Source organism: Poecilia latipinna, unplaced genomic scaffold, assembly GCF_001443285.1.
Source record: "Poecilia latipinna isolate Pla-1442-1.1 unplaced genomic scaffold, P_latipinna-1.0 Scaffold296, whole genome shotgun sequence".
Lineage (NCBI taxonomy): Eukaryota > Metazoa > Chordata > Actinopteri > Cyprinodontiformes > Poeciliidae > Poecilia > Poecilia latipinna.
Genome location: NW_015112912.1, coordinates 338,711 through 363,519, shown reverse-complemented (window position 1 = coordinate 363,519; position 24,809 = coordinate 338,711). Strand labels below are relative to the sequence as shown.

The window sequence follows — 24,809 nt, the reverse complement described above, 5'->3', positions numbered from 1 at the left end:
AAAATCCGATTATTTAAACAGCAGTTTAGGACTTATTCCATGCGTGTATGTTTGGTAAATATAATTACTGTGTGGTCTTTGCAGGGCTTTGCACCCACGTCATTTGTACATTTGTGAGGTTTAGGTCATCCACCTCACAGATTTGAGGCATAAAGGGGAGATGACGCATGACAAAATGTCCCATGTCGCTGAGGTCGCTCTGTGGGAACATTAACGTGATGTCTGATGGGAACAAATCCTATTTTTGAGTCAGGCTGCATGGTTATGTGCCAAGTGATGGGAGGAAAAACAGTGAACACACGGAGGACATAAACATGTAGGTGGTGTTATCTTTCTTATTTAATCCGGCTTTATGTGCAGATTTACCTGTAAGCCTAAGAACACACACAGGTACCAGGGCGGGGTGTCTTCAATGGTATAGATCATGTCCATCCTCCTCGCATCCATGCTGTCTGTGCTGTCGAGTGTCTCTGAAATCGAGCTCTATGAATACAATGAGAGGGGAAGGAAAAAAAAAACAGCATGAATATCTTTGACCTGCTTAAATCAAAGTAGCTTTAGAAAGAGAGACAATAATGTGTTCTAGTTGGGTACATACAAAATAAACTTTGATGGGCATGTCTGAACAGTTTGGACAAAAGAGAAGATTTCAACATGAAAAGACGACAAAAGTAGACAAACTGTGGGAAAACAAAACCTTTCAGTCTGTCAAAGAAAAAATGCACAGTCATGATGACACAGGAAAAAAACCCTGTCATGGTAACATGAGTCGACCTTTACTTCAGCAGAAGTGCTCATCTGTATCTTAGTACATGTGGAAAAAAAGAACAATTCAATTGTGTTCTTCGAAACTTATTTTTTTGTTTACAACTTTGTTAGAAGAGTAAAAGATAGTCAAATCGTACACCTCCTTTAGATTTGAATAAGAAATGCCTCATGCAAATGTGGTAGTAAGCTAAAAAAAACATGTCTGCTCATCACTGGTTTTCAGTGCCTTGCAAAAGGATGAAACTCTTTCACATTGTCACGAGAGACGATGTGAAAGAGTTATAAAGCCACGTCGCACTGGACAAACTCTCAACCAACTTTCATATTTAACAATTTCATCATCAGAATCGAGCAATAATTTTAAATAAAATTAAATTTATATAGCACAAATAAATATCATCTCAACGCATAAAAACTTACTTGTAAATATTTTTGATTTTTCACTTAAAACTCTAAAATAAAATTATTTAAAGTATGGCTACATGAATCAATCACCCTGAGCCTGACAGTAGGTGCCTAATCCTAAATTATCTCAAGTTTATTTTCTGTAATCTGTAATAATGATTTTTAAAAATTATTTTAGTGTGTAATTAAAAAAATTAAACGGCACAACACTTTTGAATGCCATATTAAGACACTATAAATAAACACATGACTAAAAAAGGGCTTATAAAGTTACTGGATCACAAAGTTCAGGAGTAATCAGTTCTGATATTATCAACATAAAACTTAACATTCCCTATGGTGTTAAAGTTTTGGGTTGCATAACAAAAACAAAAGCATAATTTCAGATTTTCAAAGTCCCGATGCTTATTATTGTTAAAACGAGAGCAGACCAATGTGGTGAGTCGTACCGCCATCTTAATATCAGTTTGTGTAATAATGGCATCACAAAGCGGTTTCCCAGTTCAGTTTTAATCTCCCCGATAAGAAGCTGACGGTTTACTGCATCCTCTCTCTGCAGCAGAATATACCCAGCTCCTTCACAATAAAAGCTTTCGCCCAACAAAACCAGCCTGTGAAACCAGAAAGTCGGCTATAAATCTGGTGGTTAAAGGACGTTTCTTTCCAGAGAAGCTCAATAGAAAGAGGACTGCTGACTGCATTACCATGGTGTCATCATGTGACAGTCTTGTGATTACATCTGCGTTCGTTTTTTTCCCTCTCCGACAGACAAAATTACTTGTCGTATTTCACTTTCATGTTTTCATTTTCAGTGACCTTCTCTGCTGCTTGACTATCCTTGGTGTAGATCGCCATCAGCTCGGTGTTCTCTGTGTCCTGATCTCCGGTGGCTCCGCCAACTCCGTTTACCACAACCTAAAACACAAAATTAAGATGGTCAAGGTTTTTATTTACCAGTCTGACACCCTCTCCGCTCTGGTTCACAACCAGAACTAATCATCTTCAGAGAAAGATATAAAATGACTAAGTATATTATATTGAATCTCCTCCAGAAACTCCATCTAATGACCAGAAAACAACATTTTAGTGGGTTTTTATGTTTCTGTTGTCAGCAACAATGGCTGTAGGCAGTGGTGAAGGCTGGAATGTCGTTTAACTGGCAAAGTGGGGGCCTCACCTCCAGGCTCAGGATCGTTTTCACCATTTTAAAATAAAGACCAAATGCCAATCACGTCCCTAACTGAAAATGCCTCACCACTGGATTTACATAGAAACACACAGGAAGGCTGCGTTACTGAAACAAACGAACAGCCGGGGCTCCAACACAGCCTTCATGGTAAATCACTGATTTTTCCAGACGTCTCAGTTATTTAACCGTTGGGGGGGGGGGAAATAGAGTTTAATAAATTTATGATGGATGTACTTATGGAAGGATGGACAGATGGATGTACAGATGAATGTTCAGGAATGAATTCATTGAACTCTGTTCTGAGCTGAATGAATTCAGGAATGAGTTCAGTGAACTGAATTCCCTCCTCAATTTAGTTCAGTGAACTGAATTCAGGTCACTGAATTTAGTTCAGTGACCATAAAGCCTTTCCTTAAATTCAGTTTATTTACCGGAATAGGATAAAAATCGGCTCCATGTTTGGCCTCCTCTTCATATTTTCCACCCTCGCTGCTGCTGTCCATCGATTTGGCGGTGGTGTTCTTCCCCACTCCCATCTTTTCTTCGTCAATGTCTTCTTCCTCCTCCTCTGCCTCGGTCCCTCCTGTGTCTCTCTGCTCTGGTGTGAACACTGCAGACTGATCCCTCAGTCCAATATCATCATCATCATCAAGGAGTTCCTCTCCTGGTGCCAAACGACAAACGAAACCAGATAATCATCAATATTCTGATCAGCATAACAAAACCTCATGTTCTAATTAAACAGAGGACCATCAGAGGCTTCAAGGTTATACGTCTTGATCTATTAGTATTTGTTTTATGATGGGGAAGAAAGGAGTGAACCTCCCAGTTATGTTTTTAAAAAATGGCTAAATTTGCCTCTTTGTTTCACATCAGGTCCTTTCAGTTCTGTTTTTGGCATCTGTAGGCGTTTCTGGTTGCAGCAGAAAAAAAAAAATATCACTCTGAAGACCTGGGAAGGCGATTAGCTGAGAACTGAAACGTTTTCCTTCAGGATCTAACCTCTGCAACAAGTCATGTTCAGATCAGAAGCATAAACTGAGAGTCAGTCATCCAATCAGGATAAACATGAATCCAAAGACGCCATTTTGAATTTAAACCTTCATTTACGTTTTATTGTTTTGAATCATCAACAGCGGAAATATTAAAAGAGTCATCTTTGGATGAATCATTGATCATTTAAAAATCATGTATATCAGGGTTGCATAAAGTCTGGCCCGAGGGCCATTTGCAGGCCCGGGACTGATTTTCTGTGGCCCCAAGCTGCAATTCAAGAATGGGACTAATTTGACCCATAGCAAAGGTGGTTAACAGAGATTATTTTTATTTAGGAGCAAAAATTTATATTTTAATAACCAGCCTTTTTGTATTTTCTTTCATTTTATAAATCTGACCACACCTGTACTGCCACTTTCACTGTGAAGCAGACCTTAATCTGCATTTAATCAATTTATTCAGCTCGACCAAATACATAGCAGCTGTTTTCAGAGAGAAAACTGACCCAAATCCAGTTCTCTGCTGAGAATGGACTCTATTTTTGTACTTTTTTTCCCCAAATGAGTCAAAAAATAAGCCAACTGGATGCAATCATGCAAAACTCCTCTTCACTCCGCAACATTAGCTGTGTTTCCATTAACCATATAATTGAGCAAATTGAAATTACAAAATTAAATTTGCTTAATGGAAACACGCAAAAGTTCGAAAAACATTTTTCCAACTATCAGAGTTACTGTATTTAGCAAAACTGCAAATGGAAGCACTTTTTTTTACATCACACGAGTCACATGACCAACAGCCGGATGTAACTACTGGGGGAAAAGACAAAGACAGGAAGTGGCAGGAAATGATGGCGGACATGTTTTTTAATGATCGCGTGAACAAACTTATTCATGTGCGATTTTAATTATATTTATTTAATGGAAACACCACATTCATAAAATTGTGTTTTTTGAGAATAGAGTGTACGCACATTTGTAATGGAAATGTATTAATTTCCTTCAAAAAAAGTTTTTATTTTGTTTTACAAAAATATTGCATGCTTCCTTTATTGTTGAACAGGTAAAAAAATATACATACATATTTTTGTGTTGGCTTTTAAAATAGTTGTAGATTTTGGTCCAGGTGACAAAAAGCCGGGATTATTAATGTGATCGGATGTGAAACTGACTCCTCTTGCCATCAGAGTCTGGCACGGAAATGAATAAAAAAAATGTAAAAAATGTGAAGCATGGGGGAAAAATGACAGAACAGGAAGAAGAGAGTATTCAAAACAGAGATGATATAAAAATAAAACATGTACAAAAGCAGGAAGAAAGCTTTCAGCTTTCATCAGTCACATGATGGTTGTGTCTAATTCTCGGTTTCTTTGTAAAACACGACCTTGACAGATGTTCCTCTGGTTCAGTCCCTGTTATCTTCCCTAATAATGAGAACAAATGCATCACTTGGTTCCTTTCATTGAGTCTATGAACAGAGAAAGGCTCTGCAACCCTTTCAATCCAAAGAGACGTTTTTCCAGAAAACTGCAACAATACTTAAACACAGAGTTCCTTTAAGTTGCCTTTGATTATTGGTAACTGGAAAATTGATTAACGCATTTCATGTATTTTCTTGATGATGGCATTTGACAAAAATGTTGTTTTGCTTAAAATTAATGACCGTTATGGTCAGTGAACTATGCATTAACTAAACTGAAAAAAAAATAGATGTGTTAAAGTTGTTTTTAATCTGTTGATTTGCATGATGCCAGTGTAATTAGTCATTTAAAAGATCGTTTTATTTCAAGTGATTGATTCTAGGAATGATGCTGAACCAGCAAGCTGGTCTCCATAAGTCAATAAATAACTGTGAAAAGTCTCATGCATTTCACATTAGTAACTAAAAAATCCTTATGGAACAACAACTCCGTCAGAGTTTAAATGGGAATGTTTTCAAAGAGCGGTATTTGTGTTGGCAGGAATGATTGCTGTGCCATGCAGTCATAGCCATACAGTTAACTATAGAGGAATCCAAAAAGTACGCAAGAAAGATGCGCAGCCACATAACGCCAGCTATGTTTGTATTATGGTAAAAAATAAATAAAAATAAACTCACTTCTACCTAATTCATTTAGCAACATTTAACGTAAAACACTTTCAACATGTTATGCTGAACAAGAAGTGATATTATTCTGTCCATCACTGGGTCATGGTGACATATTCAACTCAAAAATAGACAGCAGAAATGTCTAAACTTCCTCTGAAGCGTTAAGGCAGAATGTTGGGCTAGATGTTAAAAAGGGCTGGGCTTTAGCAGGGCCCCACTATCTGGAGGGACCAAAGGTTATTATATTTATTATTTTTTAATGTATGTTTTGCAAAAAAAAAAAAAAAGAAAAAAAAAATTATATAAAAGTCATAGGTCCAAACTTGGTGAGTTGTATTGATATGAGATTTTTATGAAACAATATTCAAGTATTTGTAAACTTAAGTTATAGTTGATTTCTTTGGAAACAGGAGACATATTAAACCTATCAATCCATTCCTGTTATTTAAGTATAATTTGCTTTAATAAAATAATGTTTCTTTAGAGGATAGGGCACCAAAACTGACTCCAGTCCAGGGGCCCACAGTCTTGTAAATACGCCTCTGCCTTTACAGGTAATTACTACCCTACCTTTATATTCTAATAAAAGCAGAAAGAAAACCAGTAATTTCGACTTCAATCATATTTTACTAAAAAGAGAAGCATGCAAGTTTTCTAACAACTTGAATCTGTCAAAAATGACATTGCATCCTTAATTTATCTGCTCATTTCCTGCCAGTATTTTCTATCAAGAACAGAAATGTACAAATACTAAAATACACTAATCCTATCCCTTCAGCCCTAAAATTATACAATTTCCTTTAATTTATTCGTCCTCATTTTTCCTAAATCTGCCTTTTTGAGAGCCGTTTCCTGTCGTAAATTAAAGTTCTGGAGCCCCACACCCTCCCCAGCCACTGTCACTGCTTGCAGTGTAAGATGTTGGGACAGGTGTAATACCTAGTTGACACATCCCATCACTCCTGTCAAGCTGGGCGGCTGGGAGCATCTGTGTGGGAGGAGCAAGAGAAAGGAGAAGCAGGAGGAAGTCAAAGGAGGGAGGAGAGCAACGAGAAGAAGAGGTGGGGGGAGGCACAGAGGAGAAACACACAGGGGTCGAGGATAAAGAGGAAGAGGAGGAGGTAAGACAAAAGTTAATTTGACAGAAAGCATTTAATCACAAACAACACGTATTAGTGTGACTAATGTGCTGATAAGAAGGTTGTACGGCAGAATAATCCCTCCACATTGAAACAAGTTGCAGGATTATGCATGTAGGAAGAGCTTTTAAAAAGAGTAACAGCAGAGGTCAGAGGTCAAAATTTACAAAAAACCTGAGATGGTGTAATTTCTTCAGCTGAAGTGAAAAAACAAACTACAGGTCATCTTTTTTCAAAAGTCATTTTAGCTTTCATACAGATGAAAACATGAAACCTGATCCGTTATTTAATACCAATTAGGCCTCGTTAATGCTAAAAATATATCCTCCAACCAGAAATCCAATTCATAAAAAGACATTAAGTCAGACCAAACTTCTCTTGTTTTTGATCAACTGGAATCATTAAAATTATTTCTATTTGCTTAGTGCCACAATGACGGAACATGTCAGATTTATTTACTTTACGTATTTGGTGGCATTGCCTTTGGACTGTATGACTTGGGTCAAATCTTCCAGGTTTTCTTCCACAGGTTTCTCAACTGTTTGCTGGAGTTCTGGCCCATTCCTCCAGACAGAACCAGTGTAACTGTCAGGTTTGTAGGTCACCTCACTCACTCTTTGTCAGATCTGCCCACAACTTCTCCGGGGCATTGATATCTGGACTTTGTGACGGCCAAACATTGACTCTGTTGACTTAAGCCACTCTGTAACCACTTCAGCCACTTCATTTACACTGGAGCTTTAACTTCTTTATGGCCAAACAGTTCCACTTTAGTTTCATCAGACCACAGGACATGTCTTCTTAAATAAAGATATTTCCCTGTGTCCATTACCAAGCTAAATTCTGGCTTTTTAATGCAATTACTTCCTCTTCACAGCGCCCTTTTGGCCATGTTGGTAAACAACAAGTTTCACCCTGGACAATGTCTCCGTCTTTCCAGCTTCAGGAGAATCTTTGGCTTTTGTTCTGGTGTCAATCTACACATTTCGGATCAAAACCAGTTCTTCTCTGGGACACAAACCCGTCTCCTTCCTAGTATTCCTAGTCTCCTTCCTAGTATTATGGTTGGAGACTACCATCAAGTCTATGCTTGCTTATAATAATTTGAACAGATTAATGCCGCACCTTCAAGTATCTGTAATTTTTTTCTTCCCTTCCTTCAGGCCACACCTGAAACGTGGTGCAATACCTACGTAAGTGCCTCCAATTAACTCAAACATGTCAGAATGTTGGTCGTGTTCTAGACCAATTTTGGTTGTAAGCAACTGGTACACTGTTAACTGTGTTAATTAGTCTGCTGCCTTTAATTTGTACCTCAATTTAAAGCATAAATGAACATGACAGCACTTCACAAAGCCACAACGCGACAATGTGGGCTCATTACTTAAAAGACACATCAATCTTCTGTATATAAACCTCTGACTCAGAATATACTGACAAATAAGTCTCATTTTCTCATTATTGTGGCATTTAGCAAATAGAAATAATTTGGGTAATTTTAGCTAAACTTAAAACAAGAGAATGTATTTGGGATTCAGTGTATGTAAACTTCTTGTTTCAACTGTAAGATGATGCAGTTTTTCAACCAACATGAACTCACAGACGGTTGTCGGTGTATAAAACTTCCTTAGTTTTATATAAAAAATGAACATGTGCAGTGCATGTGCATATTTATGAGTAGGCTGGCAAAACTGTTTTAAAACAGCATTTCATTCTTGCATAATTTGAGAAATTAAATGCCTTTATTATTATTATTATTATTACTGACAATTTCTTAAATTAAATTACTAAAAAACATTACGTTGGCATGCATCTTAACTGCTGGTATTCAACTTCAAGTCAGGGGAAAATACAGATATTTAATTTGGAGGTTAAACATCTTCCAGTCACATTCAAGCTTGTGAATGTTTTGCAGCACGTTGTGAAAACCGAGCAAACCACTGATCTCAGTGGTTTCCAGCCTGAAGCCAACCCAGCACTGTGCGTAAGCTGTGCGATGTGTAGTCTGACATGAAGTATCCCAGCAGCCTCTGGGTGACTTAAGGTCTGATGAGGCATGCCAAACTCCAGAAGAGCCACACTACTGTAGCATGAAATCCTCAAATGCTCCGGCTCCTCAGTCGCCCAAGAGACTAAAACCCCTGCAGCCCAACTCATCTGCGCTTGGTGTCTGGGAGTCCAGACCCAACAAAGCATCATAACCAACACAAGTAAAGAAAAAAAGAACGGAGAAATGGAGCGAGACAAAGACGGGAAACTGGTTATGCAACGCAAGAGAAATCTAGTTTTAAAAATCTAACTTCTCTTGTTATGTAAAGTGTGATGGAAAGGAGGAGGATTCGTGTAGGAGAGCATTCTGAGGAAATAAGTTATGAGAGAGAAGAAATAAGATGAGAAATCACTTCTTTTTATTTTATTTTAACTCACTCCAGAAGAGGAAGGCTGTTGAATGTTCAAGGCTCTACAGCCTGATAAGGCGGAGGAAGGAGCAGAGTTATGTAGGAATATTATGACAGAATATTAGGCTAAGAAAAAAATAACTGACTACAAGAATAAAAAGTCATAATACTAAGAGAATAAAGACAACGTTGCAAGAATAAAGTCATATTATGAGAAGTCGTATGAGAATAGAGGAGTGTTGTTACTAGGGCTGTAGGATAATAGATATCGCGATATATATCGATATTTTCTTTCCTAGAAAAAAATCGATATTCATCCGCAAGTATCGTAACATCCAACTGTCATCTTGCTCACTCACTGCTTGCTTCACTGGGAGAGTGATTAGTGTCGAGGTTAAAAAGGTATCAAACTATTCAGAGCAGGGTGCTTGGTGCACTTTATTTACTTTATAAATCCATATAAGCTACAGTTTGTACTGTTTCAATTAAAAGAAACATGTTTTCTCACCACTTCTTTGATTCTTTTTGTCCAGCTGTCGACTTTAAGTCTGTGTCCATGTCCAACCAGAGCCTGGTTGGTGTTTTAATCAGTTTTCAGTTCAGTAATTCAATCCAACTCTATAACAGTCACAAAATATCACCAAAATCACTCTGTCCCTCTAAAATCTTTCAGAAAATCGCAAAAGTGTATTGAATTGTATCGTTTGATGAATATCGCAATATATATCATATCGTGGACAGAATATCGTGTATCGTATCATATCGTAAGATTACTGTATCACTACAGCCCTAGTTGTTACGAGAATTCACTCATGATAAAGTTCTAATAATACAAGTAGTAAGACAAAAAAACCTTACGAGAAATCGTAACAATACGAGAATAAAAAGCCATAGTACTATGAGAATAAAGCAAAAATCTTAGAATTTTACCAGATTTAATTTGGAATATTAGGAGAGTGAAGTCGTAATTTGAATACCTGTTCTCCTAGTAAAGCATGTCTGCTTGTTGCTGTCTCGTCATTTATTTAGATAGTTTGGCCTGCCTGGCAGAGTTCATAGTGTACTACATTTCATTTTCTGTCAAGTGTGAGCAGAGGTTTAAAATACCAAAGAAGGAAGAGTCAGTCCAATGACCGCAGATGAACACTTACATTTTGTTGAGCAGAAATGCAGTAATTATTAGTTTACTTTAGCATTTTTCTAATAAATAAATTAAAAAGGTTCCTTTTTGAATTGTCATCAAATTGGGACACCTATTTAATTGACTTAGAGAAAACAGTAAAGAAATGGCGACTATCCATAAAGTTTTGATCTGTACCGATTAAAGAAAAAAATGCTGCAATATAGTAAAAGCTTTAAGGATAGTATGTACAAACATACAGCAATAAAAGCTTCCAAGCGGAAATATCTGAAGGTAAAATTACAGAAATTAACATCCCTGAAAGTAATTTTAGTCATTTTAATGTCCCAATAAGCATTTCAAGGTTACCCTATAAAAGTAAAAGCTTTTTCCTGGTTTAGTATTAACACTAAAAGCTTTTTCTGATAAACAGTCACATTGTGAAACATTTATTTGGGTGAATTTTGAAGATTTCCACTCTGACATACCTCATCATTTAGGTATGTCAAAGGTTTCGCAGTCACAACATTTTTATGCATTCGTGTTATGTTGTTCTGGTGTCCTCCACTTTAACCACCAAATACACTTTCAGTGTCAGCTCAGACATTGTGAAATCATTTTTCCCCAAGAAAAGGAACATAGCACTCCTTGAAAAAGACGCATCTATGTCAAAAGCTATACATGAAGAGTCACTCGAAGCGAGGGTGGCAGGTGACGTGTGAGGAGTTTTTATTTCACCACAGCAGGGAGAGAGAAATGTAAAGCAGGAGGAAGGTCATGTTTACAGAGACTGGCTTCTTTGCCAGTGGAGCAGAGGTAACCGGAGATAAAAGGGTAGCAGCAGATGTTCCAGGAGCGAAGGAATGAGAAGAAGTCATACAGAATGTGATTACATGCATAACAAGACGACAAAACCCGACTATAATCTATTCCCATCTAGTTCCATAAGGGGTCAAGTTAGAAAACCCAAGCTAATGAAGAAACTGAACATTTTTGTGAAAGCTTTAGGTGTAAGGTGCATTCACATCAGCCCTGTTTTGTCGTCTTCAATTTAACTCTACTTTGTGTAGAAAGTCCGGTTCGTTTAGGGGGATGTGAACGCACAAACTGATGTGGACCAAAAAAAGTGAACTCTGGTCTGGCTACAAACCTCGGTCTCAGTTCAGTTGAAGTGAACTTTGGTGCGGTTCGAATGTATATCTGAATGCAAGCGGACCAGAGACCGCTCCAAAAGTAGGAAGCAGACTATAACCCACGGCATTCTGGGTAAATAAGACCAGAACAATGCGTGCATCTAATGTTAGCAGGGTCATGATCTTTTATCAATCACAAAAGAAATATCTTGCAACCACTAAAATCTGATGCGACTCCAATTTGGTTTATATTTTATGAAGAAGGTTTTGGTTTGTCAACCTGGAGAAAAGGATTTTCCAAAGGGTTTGATTTGTTTGGCACAGTGCCGTGTGAAAGCAAACTGCACCAGCTGGAAACGTAAGGTACTTTTTCCAGCATCACAAATAAAAAGCGTGCAACAATTTGCCATAAAGATATATATTTTTTATTTGTTTATAAAAAATGCTAAAATTTAGAAACACCTAATTGACTTATCTTTCCAATGATTACAAAGAAATGTCTGGTATCTTCTTATTTCAGCAACATTACCTGCAATAAATTGCCTAGAGCTTTCTAAGGCCTGAATGACTAGAAAAGGAAATAAGACCTACAATCCTGCTTTCTGCTGATTTGAATGCTTTGACCTAAACCACCCGTATAAATTTCCTAACATTCAAATGTTTTTAAATTCAATGCAAACCTCTAGATAAACCCAAACTCTGGTGGCATTAGGGAGTGGCAACTCAAGATAACAAGTTTGGTTAACCCACTAATATCAAGATGTATTTATTTATGGGAGCTTCTGTTATATTCAGAGTGTTACTTATGTTACTTCCATATTTATTGTCAATAATGCTTAGAAATGCTGATATTTTCAAAAGTAAAACTGATCAGCTGATGCTTTGAGGTTGAAAATGTATCCGAAATGTTGAGTTAAAATAACCATTTCTGTTTTTTTTTTTTATGGACATCATCATGCACATGCTGTGCTGACTTTACAAGAAGCATTTTATTTAATGACACACTAGCTGTCTGTGGAAAGCCGAGCCATTCTTAATCCGGTACACAAGTTACAACACCCAGCCACATGTGTAAATGCCGAGTCATTTAACCGCTTAATGGAAAAAATAAAAGTCACTTAAACATACGTTGGCCGTCCTGTTCTGGTTTTATAACTCAAACACGTGTGCATGTGTTGCGTAATTGCTCTAGTTTTGTAACTTTAATATGTTGTAAAAGGACTTCAGTTACAGAATGTGCATTTTAAAAGAGGCAAACATTGTTTTGGCAGCAGCTACTATGCAATAAACACCCTTACAAATTTATCCTAGGAGACAACAAAGTATATTCTATAATTAATTTAAAACCAATAAATTAAAGAAATTAAGTCTGATGGGACTCCAAGGCAGACCAGGTATGTCCAGGAATAAATGATTTAAGGAATAAATGATATAATTTGATGAAAAGCAAAGAAAATGTTACAAATTAACAATGACAATTAATTGTAATTTTCCTCATATTTTCTCCATCATCAGTGTTGCTATCCCTCTTTTAGAGCAGTATATTTTGGCTACTAATATCTCCATTAGGTGTTGGCATAAAAAAGGCAATGAAGACAATCCAATTGGCCAAAAGCAATATTAGCATGAAGAGTTTTAATGCATGGCATTTGGAATCAAAGTCTGCAAAACATTGCATGAAAGCAGGTCTTTGAGATTGGGATTCAAATTGGTGCAGTTCTAATTTAAAATTAATCCAACGTAATCTCATCAAAAAGATTTAAACTTAATTGCATATATTCCAATTAGAGCCTAGTCACAGTATAATGGTGATTGGTCATCAACTTGGCACCAGTCCTTTCTTACAAAAACAAAACAAAACAAAAAACAGCTTTTTCTGATGATAAATCAGACGTGATTGGAAAAATAAATAAATAAAAAAAATCGTAGGATGACGAATTAGTGTAGAAATGGTTTTAAAGAGGAGCAACTTAAATAAAAAATGACTTTCAACACTTAGAGAAGCTTTATTTTTAATTAAACCAGTAAACGTGTTGATATGTTCAAAGTTTTTCTCCATCTGCTTCTTAGAGCAGCATGTTGGCTCACACAGGTTGGCGTCAGCAGCAGATGAATGGGAGTAATTTCTCACCTTTGTTCTCAGACAACATTTAACGTGACTGTACTCCTCCATAGGCTGCTAAACCCCCCCAGCATCTCCAGCGCTGTCTTTTCCATTAAGCCCAGCAGGGATCTAAATTCAAGGTATTCGTTGTTGCTTTAAGTTGGTGAAATCCTTTAAGCCAACGTGAGATCAGACTCACTGCAGCTCAGTCAGGCAACCAGTTTCATTTGTTTGGAAAGTAACAGCAGAAAGGCCTTTCATTCAATCTACATTTGCTTTCCCTGCATCATAGGAGACGCACTGTAGTTTTTATAGCAAATAAAGTTATGAAACTGCAAAAAGTGGGTCATAGTATAAAATGCTTCAATTGTACTATGTTGCAACACTTTCAAGAGCTAAAAACAGCTTGTGTCCTGGCACACAAAGCTATAAAACTGGGTTAGCGCTCTGCAATAATCAGCCTGAGATCTCTAAAAATAATTGATTAGATTTGTGCTAAAGGTCTACACTGGCTCATTTTTGTCATTCACAATCAATGAGCCATAAGCTACATTATCAAATAAACTAAATAAATACCATTTATTTTTCCTCAAGACATAAAAAAAAAAAAAAAAAACCAAGAGGGAACATTTATTAAATATCATAACCTTTGCAGAAAATAGCCCAGATCACACTGGAGCCATGCAGAACATCAGATTTCATAGTAGATAAACTTCAAGATGAAAATAATTCTATTAAAATATTTACCAATAACTAATTCACTGACAGCAGCAGAATGGGGTCTGTTCTCATCAGAGTTTTGATTGGCCTTGACTACTGACATTGATATGAGCGTATAAAACAGTATTTTATGGTGGCCCAGAAGGGTCAACAAAATGCAAAAGCCACAGCAGAAGTGATGCTAAAACTAAATTAGAAATTATGCCACAACTACTAGCATAACTTCCACTTTAGCACGCATTTAGTTTTAGTCCAACATCTTCTGTCGCATTTTGTTGGCCTTTCTGGGCCACCATAGTATTTGAATGCCTAACGTTTTATACACTTTTTCTTTGATAAGACTAGCAAAAGTAATATATAATTTATGCAGTCAAATTCAGTACAAAATTTTAACTTTAATTCAAAAATGCAAACTGATAAAAGGTAAAAGTAACTACATTTAATCTTAATATGCATATTTATAAGCACCTATAATACAGCAAAATATTATTAGCAATTACTCCCAGAGGACATTTAATCAGAGTGTCACAGCCTTTATCCAACTATACCAGCACCGACACAGAAGAAGCATCATGTGACGAACACGCCACCGAAATACTGAAAACATCAATACTCTGCATGGAGGCCATGTCAACAGTTGCCACATGTTGGCTCCAAAAGGGATTGCTGCAAAGCCAACAACTGGAAACTATCAATTGGCTTAACAAAATCCACTGAATTTCCCAGTCTTGTATTATAATTTGGATTAAACTGGAGTATGTAGGCAAGAATAAGCCTCGGGTTCAACCATTTCTTTTTTGTAAGTTACTGGTTTGTAAAATAGTATTTTATTTTGCATTCTTGTTTTGTAATGTTGTAAATTTACTAAAATAAAATGAATCAATCTAATTTAACTGTATGATGGACTCTACTGGACTAAAATGGAGTAAAATAAACTGAATTTGGATAAACAAATCTTGCATTATTTGATTTTTTTTGTTGTTTAACAACAATGTAAACAGAAACATTAAAAATAATTTTGAATTGCCCTGCTCTACCCATCTACCTATTAATAAAAATAAAGGTTTGCGGTCAGGAATAAACATGTATGAGGTCTTCACTGAAATCAAACTGGCTTTAAATAAATGGCTAAAGTATATTTATTCTTTAAAAAAAAACTACTGTAGCTAAATCAGTAAAATAAAGCTTCTCAATCTGTTGTGTGAGTCAGAAGATGAAAACCTTGGGATACACTGACCGAAACTCAGCCGATTTGAACTGTGGTGTCACGTTGCAGATATTTCAGAGTGAAACCCGGGAAAACCCCAAAGGAGATGTTTTCTTCGTGGCATGAGGTGTGGTGATGCAATAAGGGACAGGGCTGATTAAAACAAATAAGGTGTTACAGATGAGATAAAAACAACACTATCAAAAAGTGAAAACTATCAGTGGGTGAAGTTGCTCAAAAAGCTCAATAATACCAGAATTAGCAAAGCAGAATCAAAACCTAAAGCTGAAACTGCCTTCCTGATGAATAACATCTTTCAAAAAAGTAAAAGATTTACAGAAAATATTAAACTATTCCAAGCTTTACTTTTTAATCACTCCAGTTCATATGTTAAAGGCCAGAAGATTCTGGAAGCAGAAACCTATTTGTAACCTTTTGCGTTATTATAGGCTCCATAAGTTTTACTACATTAGTAAATTCAAGTATTTTTCCATTTGATTTGAACAAATTGCCGACACCTACTGATGGAAAATGAAATTATTTGGAAGATAAAGTCATACTTGACATTAGCTTGAAAAATAGGTATCTTAGGTGCAAAACCTTTTCTTCAGGGTATGGAATCAGAAACGGTTCACGTGATCCGCTTCTCGTTCACAGACAGAACAAGTCAATTAGTAACCCTCTTGGAATGCTGCTACCGGTTCATTCATCATCTGTCAGCCTGCTGATTAAATCTTGATAACTTCGATACAAAGTAGGCCACTGCTTTGCTCCAGTTCCTTTTACAACATCAAATGACCTCATTTTGTAAAATGTCAGACGTGCTGAAGGTTTAGAGGAAATGTTTCTGAACCAAAAACTGAGCAAACAAAACTGAACTTGGGTGCATCAACCTCCGATTGCTACATCTCCCCATTTTGTAATCCACATTTAAACATCGACTTATAAAAGATATGCCATGGTTTTGTCTTCAAGCGAAGGCTCCCACATACTTTATCCAAAGCCGAACAGTCAACACGTTCCTCAAAAAGTATTCAAGTCTCCTACGGATACAAACTGGATATTGGACGTAGCTGAAATGGCAACGTTGCTGTCTAAGTCCATAAAACACAGCAACAAACTTCTGACCAATCATGCAACACTTTGCACAGAGCTCATAGTCCGACCCGGGCCTGGTGTCGAGTTCGGCACTTCTGCGAACAAAAGGATGTGATTTTTATTAAGAATCTTCGTCAATGAGTCAATTTCAGCAAGTCCAAAAAATAAACTATTCTGACTCTGCTCCGTCCTGTTCGTAACCATCCCAGTGAACATTTAGTAGCAAATATGACTAAATATGTATACTATCCTACATCAAGATTAAAACTGGGGTGTCTAAAATGACCAGCGGTTTTTTATTATTCCACCGATAAAAGTAGACACGGTTCATTCAAAAAAGGAACCATGTTCAATTACAAGTTATTGCCATTTTATTGCTTTATTTGGTTTAGTTTTAGTCATTTCTTTCAATAAATTAATTCATAAATTAGTGCTTTGCTTTTCTATTTAATCTTATTTAAAATGCATATTGTTTTCCGGGTGAAATCTTTAAATTTGTCTTCATTCAACACCATTTCTAGTATTCCCCAACAGAAATATTAGTTTTTTTTCTGCACACATTTACCTCTGAACAGAATAAAATTAGTCGACTGAAACTGTCATTAAGCTATCATTTGTGATTTCTAGCATTTTCTAATAATATGCTGATTCTGTATTCTTTATAAATAGCGAAATGTTTGAATGGATATGAAATACAGCTAGCTTGTGTTGGCAAAACCGTTTGGTTTAAATGTGATCTACACCTAGACTAAATATATCTGTTTAAACCAGGGCTAATGGACTTAACACCGACTCGCGTCTAAATGAGGTCAGCAAATACCCTCAACATTGAAATTAAGTTTGCTGGATTTTGGCGCTTCCATTCACCAAATCTAGATCAAGGCCTCGTTAGCAAAACAATTCAAGACAGGGAAAAATAATTCAAGGTCTCCCTCAGATGGACTGTTTGTAAATCCAGAATAAGTCCAATATGCGTCATCAGCAATCCCTGTAATTTTACTTTGATTTATTGGAAGTTGGAACAAACACAACTGTAAACATAAAAACTGTTTTTTTCTTTCAGCCGCATTTCCAGATAGATTGGTTTGTTGGTTAGGACATGTGAGAATCTGTCAAATAAATGCCTGAGGCTGTTTCAGTCACATTAACACACATGGAAATCATCACCTTCCAAAAATAATGCCTTTTATTGTACGGCAAAAGGGATTTTGGCAGAAACAAAAATAAAAATAAATTTTGGCAAAAAAAATGACCATTTAGTTTGATGACTGTAGTTCCCGTACTTGTCACTACTTGATAAGGAGAAGCTTGAAAAAAGCTCAGCGATGGCAAAAGTAATCAAAGAGTGAGTGAGTTATTTGATGTCGTGAACCTATCGTAGCTGGCAGTGAGAGGTTGAGCAGCTAAAATCGTTCCTCTGCCTACATTCCCCAGAAGGCTGTGCGGTTCTGGAAGTTTGAGCAAGATTTGACTGAAGGTTTTCGTGACATATTTTCTTTAATAAAATGTGAAAAACATTAGATTCTTTGTTTTGAATTCTTTAAAAGCATTTTAAGACCTCGTAAAATCATTCAGTGGTCTGTTGAACCATTGTTGTATTTATGAAACCAGAACAAAGTCTTCCTTGGCTATTGATTTTAATCACTCTAATTACACACTTTTTGGTTTAATAAATATAGTTAAAATGAAAATAGTGAAACTCAGAATAAATTTAAAAAGTGAGATATGGAAAAGAAAACTGATTTCAAAGGGCCATAAGTATGTATGAAAAAAAAAATAAATTAGATTTTTTGGGGATTTGCCCTGCCAAATCAAGAGAGAATTGCCCAATTCTGATTTCTAGCTTTCATTAGCTAGTTTAAGATGAACTAGGTAATAAAAAAATAGAGGTTTATCATTAATGCAGGACTGGTAAGAAAAAAAAACATGGCTTTAATAATGCTGTCTTGAAGCAAACTACTGTTAAAGCTGCACAGTTAAATATATTAAATAGGTTAATCCACACTGTTTTCATTATGCAAGAATCGTATGGTGTATTTTGCTGCCTTTTCAATGTTTAATCCCCATTTTACATAATTACTTCCATCACTCAGCAGAACCAGGAGCTCAAAAAACCCTAAATCTACAGTATTACTGGGAAAATTTAAACAGATCATCAATGACAAACATAAAAATGAGAACATAGTTCAGAGTTAAGGTGTGCTACTTCATCAGGAGCAACATGCTGTAATATTGCGCGCGCGCACACACACACACACACACACACACACACCTTCATTGTACAGTGTGAAGGCAGGGCCTGACCCAGTGGTACAGTGTAATCTTAGTCATATGCTGCCAACAGAAAACGGGACCAAGAATCCATTTCTGTGACCCAGTTCACCTTAACCTGGCCTGTAAGCCTGTCATCTGCTTACTCAGACTCAATGAAAAGATCTGAAGTAAACATATGCTAAAGATGATAGGACAATGGAAGTTCGTAATGCTTTTTCCATTCACATCCAGGTAAAACTATGCACGTGTATGAATTTCTTATTTGAGTAATAAAATAAGAGCTATGTAAATTGGAATCATATTGCTTTCTTTTGTGGAGATACCCCATTAGAGTGTTGGATTATTAGATACACAGGGTTTTCCCCAGGGTATTATAAGCCTGGCGGGCCATCAGGCTTCACTTGTGCCCCCACCAGGCAGCTTTAGCATTGCTTATTTATTTAAGTTGTTGTTGTTTATTTAAAATATTTTAAATTATTTAAGATTTTATAGTTGGTGTTCAGATATTAATCTTCCAATTCCAAAGTGATATTTTCAATTTTAAACATATTTTAACTCAAAAACACAGCGGGCCAAGACAAAACACGGCGACTGCCAAGCACCCCAACCACCGGGCTTAGCAAGTTTTCTTGGGGAAACCTTGATACATAATGCCACATGGGAAAACATAGGAAAATGTCTTGTTATAAGTAAAATAATCTGGCAATGGAACTAGTACTTTTTTTAAAATCAATGTTGCTGAAAAGTTAGTTTCTTGCAAGAAAATAAAGACTATTTTTAGATCAACGTCAAATCCCACGCTACAGTGAGCACACTTGCTAACAAAGCGATCTTCTGACCTTTGGCTTTGGTTCAAGTATAACTTTGTTAAATGGCCTAAGTTTATTTATCCTGGAAGAAGTCCAGACCCAACACTTATCTTCACTGCAATGACAGCACTGGCCGCACGTATGCATGTGAATAGTCAGAGTTAAACATTTGTGGTCTTGTTAAAAATAACTCAAAGCCAGAATGTCAGGACAGCTGTAACATAAAGCACAGAATGCCAAACAACAACATCTCTCTCCAGCACAGAAAAATGTTAAAAATACATAAGAATTTATAAAATGTTCCAACATGTGCTAATCATGGTAATGCATTTGAAAGAAAGCATTTTTTTTTATCCACTCCATTGCAGCAGGAACTAACAAACATTTATAAGATTATCATTTCTAACTGACCATGGACTGAATACAGCTGTGACAGAATAACATTACCATGGCCTTCCTATATCTTATCATGGTTTAATGACCCTGAACACAAAGGGCAAAAGCAGGAAGTTCACTTGATGTACATTATAAACACACGCAGTTACTTCACACACACACCACATTGGTAATGTCTTCAGGAAGCCGTCATGAATAAAAAAAACAATACAGCCTAATGGTTTGGTAAGCTTTTAAGGTCATATAATAGTCATGCTGGTTTTCCACATCTTCCTTATCAAAATTATATCAGAAAAATAATTTTATGCGTTTACTTAGCTTTGAAAGACTGTTTTAAATAAATAGAGTCAAAATAAAGTGGTCGGTATCTTAAAACCTTGAAGAATCCATAAAACATATAGATAAGCCACAGTTCCGAGGTGAAATACACCTCCAGGATCAGTTATTGTGAAAAACAGAGGAAAGCTAAAGAGAAAATGGATTCTATTTACTGATAAAGATTTAAACTGCCTCCACTGCTAAAGGAATCGTCGTTTATTCAGAGAAATTTGGTTGGGATAGTTAATTATGCTGGCATCGGCCCAGACAAATGAAAGCTTCCTTTTCTTCACAAAGGACAGCTGATATTTTCTGAAGTCATCAGTGTTGGTTCTCTTATGTTTACTTGGAAGATGGCATAATGCAGCAACTTTGTAGGCAACTTAATAAATACTCAGGCCGCTGTAAGGCTAATGGTTATTGATGCGAATCCCCAGTGGCGGCTGATTTTATTAACTTAAAAGCAGCTCAAAATGAAAATGCTGATACACACTGGATACAAAGCTATGCAAGTGATTATCATCTAGACTTTGACAAGAGTAGGTTAAATTTGTGTTGGTTTGTCAGCCAGACACTTTCTGTGATACTGCATTAATGTTATGCTGCCTGTGGCTGCATCAGTCGCCCTCATTAGCTAAGGCTTATCAGTCCATCAAGAAATGTTTTATTTTTTTGACTGTTATAGTTGTGCAACAGCATAAAAGATGGGGTGTTATAGAGCGTTTCCAGTTCAAAAAATCATTTGGAAATGATCCCGTCTAATTTCTTGTATCAACTTAGAGTTTTATTCTGTAGATATGAACAGTTTCAGTTTGAGATGCTTTAGAACAGGGGTGGCCAAGTCCAGTCCTCGAGAGCCACCATCCTGCAAGTTTTAGAAGTATCCTTACTCCAACAGACCGGGATCAGCTGTACAGAGGCCTGGTAACGAGCCAGTCATTTGATTCAGGTGTGTTGAAGCAGGGATGCATCTGAAACTTGCAGGATGGTGGCTCTTGAGGACTGGACTTGGCCACCCCTGCTTTAGAACCATCAAACAAATGATAGCTTTCCATTGCTCTGAGGAGCTCTTAATCTTTTCACCAGCTCATTGCAAGATGACTATGAATATGTCAAAACAAGCAAATTCATCTGAGGAAGCATTGAAAAAACATTTTAAGTTATACAAAGAACATGTAGGACACATCCCTGAATTTCATCTTAAAGTTATCCCTGAATTTCAGCTTTTGTCACTCAGTTTACGCTGAATCAAAGAAGTTGTGACCAAAATTGAAACATTTATTCCAATCTGTGTTTTTTTTCAATAACTGTCATATTTATTGAATGTTTTGCCTCTTTAGGGGTTACAATAAATGTCATTTAATTAACCTGCAAACACCCCTTTATTCAGACAGCAACACTGTTGATGATGCCTTAAACCAAACAGATAATTGGCTTACAACATTAAATGTGCAAATAAATTTGTCAAAATACATGACTAAAATCAATTTCTGATTTATGATGGGTAATTAAGCGTATCCTCAAATATCAAATCAGCTGACTGTTGGGTTAGATGTTCATAAAACAGTTAAAAACATTTGGTTAAAAAAAAAGTTGTTAATTTCTGGTAAATCAAACACTTTTGCCAGTAAGACCAAAACTTGAACACAGAGTGCCAGCTATGTTAATAACAGAACAGGAGAAAAAAATAAGAGAGAGGACAACAAATTGTAATTTAGAGAATAAAACTATTTGAGAGAGTGTAAACAACAATTAATAGGGTTCTTCTATATTTTTAGCATGAACATTTCAAACTTATTTTAAGATGTAAAATGTATTCATTCATTTATTTTTGGAGTAACTTGAAAGGAAAACAAGCCTTTATATTCATAGGCTCCACAAATCAAACAACTGAACAATGATTACAATCTTTAACTCTTCTCAGTTGGACCACAACAAACCAACTACATTTTAAAACTTGGAGGAATAAAAAGAAAATCTGTGAAATTTACTTTGGTATTCAAGACCCTGATTAGAAACTTCAGGTCCATCTGAACCCAAGTTGTCTAGAGTACAAAAAAGGCTTTTTTGAATTGTGGATAAGTGTGTTGTTTAAATAACATTCTTTATTTTCGAGTCTTCCTCATAACTTTTTTTTATATAAATGAGTATAAAAAAATCACTATTTATTTAACTTTATAAGATTTTCATACCTTACAACAAAAAGAAAAAAAAAATTGGAAAACCAAACAATTTTGAAGACTAAGCTTTATAATTCTGTACTTTTTGAGGATGCTTCGAAACTCTGAATCAAAGTGGAGAACTTAATGCAGTTGAAAACTGACTGATATTCCCCCAAGATGACATCTTTCTACAACAAGTTTGGGAACTATTACTGAGAGCAAAGTTAGCTGAAATAAAAATAAATGAATAAAAACTATTCATCATTATCCTTTCTAAAGATGTGTCACTTCTCTCGGGTGTTGGTCATAACATGGAACACTTTGTACTAAACATGAGACACGTTCCCACCATGGTGGATGTTTTTTTTTTTTTTTAATACTTTTTCAGACTCACTTTGACAAATGACAAAATACAGGTATTTTTCTATGATCTACTCACAGCGGTAGTAGTGCAGTTATATGATGTAAATGAATAATTTCTACAAGCAGGAGGTCACTTCAGCATTTTTATTCTATAAGGAATCTTAATCTGTAGTAATGGTACATACTACTGGGTTTTGGAAAGCAATCAGAGTCCTTCATTCGCTTTTACGGTGTCTTTTCCTGACCTCTCAGTCCCCGGCCAGTTGAGGCAAATAGTTGATTATCATCTCCTGTTAATAGAAAGTTGTTCCTCTCCGCTGCCACCTTGTGCTTGCTCTGAATGAGAAATTGCAGTGATGTGAAGACTCATTGCATTGGTAATGCACTATGACTTTCAGCTAATTCCCTGAACCTTTTTCTGGACTCAAACTGACTCTTTGGATTGAATGTCAACATAGCTGTTTACCTAAATAGACTAAACGTAGCTAGATTTCCATACGATCAGTTTTATTTTATGTACAGTGGCCCCAGACTACTTTGGCGCTTTGTAATTAGTCCAATTTTAATTGAATGGATTGAAGAATGAGCTAAACACGTGGGCCTTGATTTGTTGGGTCACAGTGGAGACCCACTGTCACGCAAGTACTCGGAGTCCTCATAAGCCGGAGGATAGCTCTTAACATCTTTAAACAGCAGCCGGTCCGAGTTACCGGATGTTACAAAAAACTAACCGCTTCCAAAACTGAGAACTTTAGTCAAATTAGGCCAACTAAAATCCACCGGTATGGTAAATCCGTCACAGAGGATTAAAAATGGCTCGTTTTTGTACACACCTGCCCGATGAAAGAGAAGACTGAGCCCACTTCCCCTCTTGGCTAGCGTTACGTCCGCTGGCTCGTCCCCGTGGCTTGTGTTGTTGTAGCTGGCGGAGAAGCGGGAGACGACCAGTCTGGAAGAAGCTCAATCACAAAAAGCCCGATGAGGTAAGTCTGACTCCTCCAAAACCAGCTCCTGCTCCTTGACTATATATAATACCTCGGAAACACCTCCTGGACGTTCGGATACTGCCCCTGTATCGGCTTTCATAAAGCCACGGGGTTGAAGAACGTCACTACGCATGCTCACATAACTCAAGTGACGTTAACGGTCAGCCTTTAGCCCCGCCTCCGAGTCAACACTCACCCAATCAGGAGAGCAGGGACGCTACACAGCATCCATCACCGTGAGGATGTCAGACTGATCCTGGAACAGTTTATGAAATAATAACCTTTCTTGCATAAGCCGTTTCATTTTTCCCTGCTGCTGCGCAGCAGTTTTACAAGAGCCAACAATGGCACCCTTCACTAATCACAGTGGGTCTTTTTGTCCGCACATGGTGTAGGTTTAGGTTATGTATTCCGCCACACTGCCACCTAGTGGTTGGTTGAACTGCTTCCATTAGGAAACACTTTAGGTTGAGTCATCAGTGTCATAACCACGTTTGATAACAGGGCTCAAGCTGCATCCAGAGGACATCAATGTGTTTCTGGGCAATAATGTCGCCACATGTCTTGAGCTGCTTACTTTCACACAATGTTGCGGGGGGTTTGCATCTGTTTAGGTTTACCTGTCTGTTTCATTTTACACTCATGATAGAATGAGGACTGCAAACACTCATCGAGGCATGCATATCATACGAGTTCAAAATGGCAACAATAGCTGCAAATAATGCATTGATCTTCAGGTTTTGTTTGTTTTGGATATACTGTATCATGAAAACTAAATTTTCATTTATAAATAGATCCATGTAAAATAAATGTTTGTTTTTTTTCTTAAATGCAAACATACAGATTCTTTGTTTTAGGCAAGTCAAAGTCAGAATAGAAGATGATGAAACTATCTATAATGACATAAAAAGATTTGCATATTCTCATCACGAGTAGAAATATAGTAATTTGGGGCTTTTCCGGGATGAACTGATTGTAATGATCTGTATTCCCAGTATAGTGTGTATGACTCCTACTTGTTCTCTTTTCTTTTAATCCACAGAGGGGAAAAATTATACAATACTGCCTCAAATATAAAGTAATCCCACAAATATTTATATTATTGTCCTTTAGCGAGTTCTAGAGCAGTGTTTTT

The 24,809-nt window shown here is 36.6% G+C and overlaps 1 protein-coding gene across 4 annotated transcripts in view; it reads right to left on the bottom strand.

Annotated features, from left to right (window-relative positions):
• The window catches only part of slc23a2 (solute carrier family 23 member 2), a 47,217-nt gene that overhangs the window by 16,844 nt on the left and 5,564 nt on the right, over positions 1-24,809 (bottom strand). Inside the window, exons 1-5 of one of the 4 annotated variants that reach the window (XM_015034364.1) lie at positions 23,522-23,811; positions 6,386-6,434; positions 2,794-3,026; positions 1,990-2,088; positions 367-483 (exon numbers count right to left, since the gene is read on the bottom strand). In XM_015034364.1, the coding sequence (XP_014889850.1) occupies positions 367-483; positions 1,990-2,088; positions 2,794-3,026; positions 6,386-6,434 (498 nt within the window). In that variant the 5' untranslated portion in view covers positions 23,522-23,811. Of the gene's footprint in view, positions 1-366; positions 484-1,989; positions 2,089-2,793; positions 3,027-6,385; positions 6,435-23,521; positions 23,812-24,809 lie in introns of those variants that run through there. The other 3 variants (XM_015034365.1, XM_015034367.1, XM_015034366.1) reach the window with 3 other exon arrangements.